Source organism: Peromyscus eremicus, chromosome 7 (assembly GCF_949786415.1).
Source record: "Peromyscus eremicus chromosome 7, PerEre_H2_v1, whole genome shotgun sequence".
Taxonomy (NCBI): domain Eukaryota; kingdom Metazoa; phylum Chordata; class Mammalia; order Rodentia; family Cricetidae; genus Peromyscus; species Peromyscus eremicus.
Window position 1 is genome coordinate 14,979,752 of NC_081422.1, and position 8,990 is coordinate 14,988,741.

Sequence of the window (8,990 nt, forward strand, 5' to 3'; positions counted from 1 at the left end):
CTGAACCTTCTTCCTTATAGAAATCAGGACCACCAAGCTAGGGGTGGCACCACCAACAATGACATGGACCCTCCCTAATCAATCATTAAATAAGATCATTATCAGTCATTAACAAAATGCATATGGGCCTGCCTATAGCCTGATCTTATGGAGGCATTTTCTTTATTTTTTTTTAAAAATATTTTTCCCTTTTTTTAAATTAAGAAATGTTTTATTCATTTTACGTACTAACCACAGATGCTCCCTCTTCCCTCCTCCTGTGTCTCTTCAAGCCTTCCCTGAAGCCACCACCCATTCCCTCCTTTGAAAAAGTAAAGCCTTCCATTGGGTGTCAGCAGTGCCTGGTATATTCAGTTGAGACAGGTCCAAGCCCCTTTCCCTGCATCTGCAAGCTGTCACACCATAGTTAATGAGCTCCAAAAAGCCAGCTCATGCACCAGGGATGGAACCTGATCTTACTTTCAGGGGGCCCATTAATCAGACCAAGCTATACAACTGTTTCATTTATTCAGAGGGCCTAGTCCAGTCCCATGGAGGCTTCACAGCTGTTGGTTTAAGTTCATGAATTTCCACTAGCTTGGTTTTGTTGTCTTTGTAGGTTTCCTGATCATAATCTAGATGCCCTTTGTTCATAGAATCCCTCTTCCCTCTCTTTAACTGGACTCCTGAAGCTTGGCCTGGTGCTTGGTTGTGGATCTCTGCATTTGCTTCCATCAGTTACTGAATGAAGGCTCTATGATGACAGTTAGGGTATTCACCAATCTGATTACCAGGGTAAGCCAGATCAGGCACCCTCTCCATTATTCCTAGTAGTCTAAGCTGGCATCATCCTTGTGCATTCCTGGGAACTTCCCTAGCACCTATCAAGGTCTCTTTTTTATTGCTCTCCCACTTGGTCCATGTTCCAGCTTGATCACCTTGTTCCCTTATGTTCTCATCCCCCATACCCTACCCTCCACCATCCCCCGTCACTCAGGAGATCTCATCTATTTCCCCTTCCCAGGGCAATCCTCTTAGGGTCCTCTTTGTTAGCTAGCTTCTCTGGAGTTGTGGGTTGTGGTCTGGTTATCTTTTGCTTCACATCTAGTATCTACGTGTGAGAGAGTCCATACCATGTTTGTTCTTCTGAGTATGGGTTGCCTCACTCAGGATGTTGTTTTCTAGTTCTATCCATTTGTCTGCAAATTTCATATATCATTGTTTTTTACTGCTGAGTAGAACACTATTGTATATTTGTACCACATTTTCTTTATCCATTCTTCAGTTTAGGGTTATCTAGGTTGTTTCCAGGTTCTCACTATTATTAATACTGCTGTTATGAACACAGTTGAGCAAGTGTCCTTGTGCTATGATTGAGCATTCCTTGGGTATATGACCAAGAGGGGCATCATTGATTCTTGAGGTAGATTGATTCTCATTTTTCTGAGAAACCGCCATACTGATTTACAAAGTAGCTGTACAAGTTTGAACTTCCTCTAACAGTGGAGGAGTGTTCCCCTTGCTCCACATCCTCTCCAAAGTAAGCTGTCATCAGTGTTTTTGATCTTTGCTATTCTGACAAGTGTAATATGGTATCTGAGAGTCATTTTGATTTGCATTTCCCTGATGAGTAAGGATGTTGAGCAATTCTTTAAATGTCTTTTCACCATTTGAAATTCTTCTGTTGAGAATTCTCTAGCTCTGTAGCTCTTTTCTTTTTTTTAAATTGGATTGTTTGGTATTTTGATGTCTAGTTTCTTGAGTTCTTTATATGTTTTGGAGATCAGCCCTCTGTCAGATGTGGGGTTTTTAAAGACCTTTTCCCATTCTGTAGGCTATTGTTTTGTCTTATTAACAGTGTCCTTACAGGAACTTCTCGGTTTCAGGAGGTCCCATTTATTAATTGTTGCTCTCAGTGTCTGTGCTACTGCTGTTATATTTAGGAAGTGATCTCCTGTGCAGATGCATTCAAGGCTACTTTGTACTTTCTTTTTACTTTCTATTCTATCAGGTTCAGTGTGACTGAATTTATGTTAAGGTCTTTGATCCATCTGTAGTTGAGTTTTGAGCATTGCGATAGATATGGATCTATTTGCAATCTTCTACATGTTGACATCCAGTTATATCAGCACCATTTGTTGAAGATGCTTTCTTTTTTCCTTTGTACAGTTTTGTCTTCTTTGTGAAAAATCATATTTTCATAGGTGTGCAAATTAATGTCAAGGTCTTCAATTCAATTCCATTGGTCCACATGTCAGTTTTTATGACAATATCAAGCTGTTTATATTACTAGAGCACTATAGTAGAGTGGAGGCATTTTCTTAATTGGGGTTTCCTCCTGTCATCTGACTTTAGCTTGTTAAAGTTAACATAAAACTTTCTGGAATACCATACGAATTTGAGATATACTTTCAAGATCTAAAAAATTTGTGTTGGATTTTTAAATCTGTAGGATAGTAGGATGATCATTTTACTGCCCTGGTCAGCAGGATTTCAACGGGAACTTGACCACCCTAAGGACAGAATGATAGGGACAGGAGACACAAACGAATACACCAAGACAAGATTCTGATCAAGGTGCAACTTTATTTTTCTCCAGAAGGGTTTATTTATTTATTTTTTTGTTTGTTTTTTTTTTTGTTTTTCGAGACAGGGTTTCTCTGTGTAGCTTTGCGCCTTTCCTGGAACTCACTTGGTAGCCCAGGCTGGCCTCGAACTCACAGAGATCCGCCTGGCTCTGCCTCCCGAGTGCTGGGATTAAAGGCGTGCGCCACCACCGCCCGGCTCCAGAAGGGTTTATATAGTTCCTGCAGGGTGGGGGAAGCAAGAAGCTGTTATCTGCATAGGGTGGGGCAAGCTAACAGGATGTTTGTGTAGGATGTTTATGCAGGATGCTAACAGGGTGGAAAGGTCAAGGGCTCTGACTCAATGTCCTCTTGCTAGGCAACCTGACCTTAAGATGTTCTAGTTCCCTGTCTTATCGGGGGTCTGTATTTTTCCACTAACTAGAGATTCTGTCCTTGTCCCTGACATTTTACTATGGTAATTATTGTGATACATGAGAATGAGAGATCTTTCCATCTTGTCATATCTTACTCATTTTTTTTCAGAGACTTGAACTTTTTATCATACAAGTCTTTCCATTACTTGGTTAAAGATACTCCAAGATATTTTACATTATTGGAGGCTATTGTGAAAGGTGTTGTTTCACTGATTTGTTTCTCAGTCAGGACTTCCACTGATTTTTGTGAGTTAATTTTGTATATAGCTACTTTTCTGGAAGTGTTTATTAGCTGTGGGGGTTCCCCAGTGTATTTTTCATGGTCACCTATGTATACTATCACATCATTTTTTCAATAACAATACTTTGACTTTTTCCTTCTCAATGTATATCTCCTTCATCTCCTTCAGGAACCTTATTGCTCTAGCTATGACTTCAAGTACTATATTGGATAGCTATGGAAAGAGCGGATAAGCTTTTCTTGTCCCTGATTTTAGTGGAATTTCTTTGAGTTTCTCTCTATTTAAGTTGTTTTGGGCTATTTGCTTGTTGTTGTAAATTGCCGTTATCATCTTTGGCATGTCCTTTGTATCTCTAATGTTTCCAGTACTTTTATCATGAAGGGTTGATGGATTTTGTCAAAGGCTATTTTCTGCATCTAATGGGAATATCATGGGTTTTTTTCAGTTTGTTTATATGGTGGATTACATTTATTGATTTTAGTATAATGAATTACCCTTGCATGTCTCAGATGATCTTGGTGGATGATTTCTTTGAGTATTCTTGGATTCTGTTTGGAAGCATTTTATTGAGTATTTTGTATCTATGTTCATAAGTGAAATTGGTCAATAATTTTATTTTTTGTTGGGTCTATGTGTAATTAGGATATCATGATTAACTTTGGCCTGTTATAATGAAGTAGGTAGTACTCATTCTTTTTATATTTGGTGTAATAATTAAAGGAGTATTGGTGTGAACTCTTCTTTGAAAGTCTCATAGACTTCTGCATTAAACCATCTGGACCGGGGCATTTTTTAGTTGGGAGACTTTCCCAAAGTATGCCTACTAGTGAGTCATGGGAGAGAGGCTAGAAGGGAAAGATCTGTGGGATCCACAGGAGATGGGAAGAGGGGATCAGGGAAGGCCACCACAAGTATTTTGATGATGAGCTATGGATGAGAATGATGAGTTTGTTTTGAGGTAGCAGGGGAAGAAGAAAAGATTTACAGGCAGACTACCTAGTTTTGTGACAGGCATGCCCTATGGGTTAGTCAACTTTATAACTAGTGTTTAGCTAAATTGTCAAGGTGCAAAGATGCATTCTGATATTTATGTTTTTATCTACAGACAAATATTATTCTCATCTTCAATCAGTGAATCCTCTCTTTGAAGTCAATGACAGTAAATACAAAAACACATAGGCACTCAAGGTGCTGAGAATAAGTGGTATTTGAATGTTTAACTGTAATCAGCACATTTATATTACACTATCTAATGCTGGGAAATATCTCAAAAAGAAAATGGGAGACTGTAAGGACCAGAAGATAAGGAGAAAGGCCATGAAATTCTGTCTTCCAGGCATGGCACAGTCAAAGCAATCATGACTTCAGTGAAGCTTTGTTGTCTGTATAAGACTATACCTATCAATAGTCAATCACTGATCAGAGATCAGCGTATAGGTCTCCAATCTGCACTGATGAGCTATTGTCTTCTAATAGGTTCTGCGAAAGAAGCAATAATTGCCTTCAGTTGTATACATGGAGGAGCCTACAAGGCTTTAGCTGGTAGTTCCAAATCCACAGTCATAGGATGATCCTGATTGAACTCCCTGGGTCTTCAAAACAAAATAAAGCAACAAAAACCATGAATGTAGAAATGATATTATCAGTAAGGATGGAGGGTTTATAAGAAGAGATGGAGATTACAATTGGAAGAATAACAGGTGGATTCCGTATGTATTACAAATATATAATACATATGAATATATAATTGCAAGGAATACATATCTAAATAAAATTTTGACTCATAGTTTTTTTTCTATATTTTCTGATAAAGATCAGAACTTTGTGTGAAAAATATAAGACAAAATTATGGTGAAGAAAATATCAAAGTTACTTAAGAAAAGCCACAACACATTATTTGTATTTTACAATATTTTCTTAATATTTCTAGTTACAACATATCCTCATATGTAAGACACGTTTTCATACTTGAAATTTACAACACACTTTTTGACATAGCTTCTCTTTGTCTTTCACAAAGAATGCTGGGATTTATTGGAGAAGTTGTGTTTTGGGATTTCTGTCACATATTTCATTTGTTTTGTTGTGAGCCTCATGTTTCAGTCTCCTTATTGTTGTGTTTTCAGGGGTGTGTCCCTATGAGCTTGTGGTATATGTTTTAGTTGAAGGACCTTGTTGGGGGTGAGCTGAAATGATGAAGATAACTAACATGTATACTCTATGCCTGGAGTATCAGGAGATCTGATGTGAGGGACCATTCTCACAAGTCTTTAAGGAGTTGCACTCCTGGGAGAAAAATTACAGGCAAAAACCTCACTGTTCTAATGAGGAGCTTTGGTGTTTGAACCCCATGAGATGACAGACTGCATGATTCAGGCTGTGACCTAACTCAATATCCCTGCCCTTGAAGGAATCAATGCCAGATCTTTCTCCCACAGAAGACCCTTCTGACTGGTACTCTGTCTGAATTTCCTCAGACAAATCATACATTCTCAACATCCTGGTGAGATATTAACATTGTTTCCCTTGAAGGCAAGCAGGTAATAGCATCTTTGTAAATGCTGTGGCAATTAGAATAGATGACTTCCTAAAATCCGTTGTGGGAAGCAATAATACAAGATTTCATTTAGATGATGAAAAACAAAACTCTCCATATTCTCAGACTGCTCCAATCAGTGGTCTGTAATCATGTGTTTGCACTTTTACCATATTGACTCTAACTAAGCTCCTCTAATAATCTCACCAAGAACAGGTCTCATTTCTTTGAGTAGAGATTTGTCCCTTCCCAAATATGATAATGCTTCCCAGGGAAACACAATAGACAAAATTAATGATTCCACCAAAGTCTAACTTGGTCAACCAGAGAGTTTATTGGGATTACTTAAAATATTTTAGATGAGGAGTTACAGGGAGACTCAAATGCAGCTGTATCACCAAGCAGCTTACCTCTACACTGATGAAAACTCAGGAAACCTGCATCACTAGAAGGGCTTTCTGTATGGCTTGAAGGCTCCATAGACTGTAAAGCCACCCACCTATGGCAAGCTCATCTTCCTTTAGCCAGCTCTGTAGGTCAATGTCTCCTCCCATAGTGAAATCTAAGTCTCACGACTCTCTCCTTCCTTTCTGGAGAGAGTGTTTTAGAGAACATCAAAAGACTATATAAGAGACTGTTAAAAACTGCCCTGATTCCATTCTTTGTGTGTGTGTAGGGGTGTGCATGGGTATGCATGTTGCATGTGCACATGAATGTGGAGGCCAAACACTAATTTCAGGTGTCATTTTTAGGAAACATCTACTTTTTAAAAGTATTTTTTCAGATTTATCCTTTTTGTAATTATTTGTGTGTGAATTTTTTTTTGTAAATGTGAGTTGCATATATGCACACGAGTTTAAGTGTCCTCAGAGCCCAGACACATTGGAGTTACAACTTGATGTAAACTATCAGGCATGGGTGCTGAGAACTGAAATTTGGTCATCTGCCAGAGAAGTATGCATTATTAACCTTTGGATGGTCTCACCAATCTCCTATACCTTTTTGTTAGAAACAAGAGTTACTTGCTGAGGTGGTACTTGCTTATTTAGTTAAGATGGCTGGCTGGCAAGTAAGATGTAAGGATCTGCCAGACTCTGTCTTTTCAGTACTGGCATTATATGTATACTTTTTTCTTTTTTAAAACAGGGGTTCTTATTATCAAGGGTTCTTATTATCAAACTTAAGTCCTCATGCTGGCAAGGCATTTTACCAACTAAGACAGTTCTCCAGTTTTTCCATATTTTTTTTGTGTGTACATGGATGCACGTGTATATAGAAGTCTGATGTTGATGCCAACAGCCATCCATAATGAGTCCTCCACCTGACTCCTTGAGGCAGGGCCTCTCAAACAAACCCAGAGCTAATCAAAGGGCTCGATTCATAGCCAGCTTGCTCTGGTGATCCCCTGTTTTATCTCCCTAGGCTGGGATTACAGATGGGCCTATGTACCCAGCTGGCACTTGTGTGGATTCTGATGGTTTGAGCGCTGGTCACTATGCTCATGGGACATGCACTTAACACAATGAACCACCTCTCCAGCCCCCATTGGGTATATTCTTATACTCATGGGGCAAAGATTTATGAACTACAAAGATGCTATAGACTATAAAGTGGGAAGAGTGAAGTAAGAAATTAGTTTTTTCAATATTCTGGAGGTTAAAGCCCAAAATCAGAGCTGCTTTTCTAATGATTTCACTTCTGATATTGCTGCTGTTCATGTAGTTTGTTATCTGTTTGCCCCATTTCCCCCCACCAGATTCACCACAAACATGAAATCTGTAAACCAAACAGTTATATCAGGATTTATTCTCCTGGGACTCACAGATGATACAGAGCTGCAACTCATCATCTTCAGTATATTTCTTTTCATGTATCTTGTTACAGTCCTAGGAAATCTGCTGATCATTCTGGCCACCAGCTCGGACTCCCATCTCCACACCCCCATGTACTTCTTTCTTTCTGGGCTTTCCTTTAATGACATCGTTTTAGTCACATGCACAATTCCAAAGATGCTGGTGAATATACAAACACAAGACCAGAGCATCACCTATGCAGGATGCCTGACTCAGGTCTGCTTTGTCTTGCTGTCTGTTGGCATGGAAAATTGTCTTCTTGCAGCAATGGCATATGACCGTTACGTTGCCATTTGTCACCCACTTAGATATAGGATCATTATGAACCCTTGTCTCTGTATCTTAATGGTAATATTTTCTGTGATGGGGAGCATGATAAATGCCCTTGTGAATGGTCTGATGGTGTTACATCTGTCCTTCTGCACAGAACTGGTAATCCCACATTTCTTCTGTGAACTTACACAGATTACTAAACTTGCCTGTTCCAACACTCTTATAGACAACATACTTATATACATTTCATCTTGCATATTTGGTGGTGTTCCTCTCTCTGGCATCATTTTGTCTTATAGTCAAATTGCATCCACTGTCATGAGAATGTCATCCTCAGAAGGAAGATATAAAGCCTTTTCCACCTGTGGGTCTCACCTCTCAGTTGTCTCCTTATTTTATGGAACAGGTTTTGGGGTATACATTAGCTCAACAGTTACAGAATCATCCAGGAAGACTGCTGTGGCTTCAGTATTGTATTCTGTGGTCCCTCAAATGATGAATCCCTTTATCTATAGTCTGAGGAACAGAGACATGAAAGAAGCCTTGAAGAGACTCATTAGTAGGATATTATCTCCTTTGTGATACATTGTTTCCTTTTGACTAGAATTTCTAGGGTGAGCCATAAAGGAAACAGAATTCTTTCTCATCCAAATCATCAGATGCTTCTCGACAACATTCTTCTAATTGTCTGAGTAATTAAATGACTAAGCACTTTCTGTGATCCTGATTGTTAGGTCTCCAAGACAGGGAGACCAAACTTTCAGTGTTGATGGCAATATTTCAGGGTGATGACTCTCAAAAAGCAATTCTCAAAAAGTCTTCAATGCCTGGCTGAGCACTTCTGATTGCAGAATTCACATCTGAAATTTCCTGATGTTGGCAGTTGGCACCTGAAGGCTTTTGACCATAACTGATGCATCGCCAAAGTGCCCATCATAACCCACTTGGCTATTCCAGTATTTGAGCTCCTCCCTTCCCCATTTGCCTCTATATAACCAAACAAACATTCACAGCTTGGCACTATCCTCTACCATCTGACATGGCCTGATAGTTTTTCATTAAATCCTCTATGTCTTTTCCATGGAGTTTGACTGTGTCAGTGCTTT

At 39.1% G+C, this 8,990-nt stretch overlaps 1 protein-coding gene across 1 annotated transcript; it reads left to right on the forward strand.

The window, feature by feature from the left end:
* Positions 1-7,521: 7,521 nt before the first annotated feature.
* On the forward strand, positions 7,522-8,466 carry LOC131914072 (olfactory receptor 7G2-like). Its single transcript, XM_059266667.1, has one exon. The coding sequence runs from the start codon at positions 7,528-7,530 to the stop codon at positions 8,464-8,466; it is 939 nt and encodes a 312-aa protein (XP_059122650.1). The 5' UTR covers positions 7,522-7,527.
* Positions 8,467-8,990: the final 524 nt, after the last annotated feature.

What these genes read in the sequence shown, in the direction of transcription:
- LOC131914072 (XM_059266667.1), top strand. Translation starts at nt 7,528, where the DNA reads ATGAAATCTGTAAACCAAACAGTTATATCAGGATTTATTCTCCTGGGA.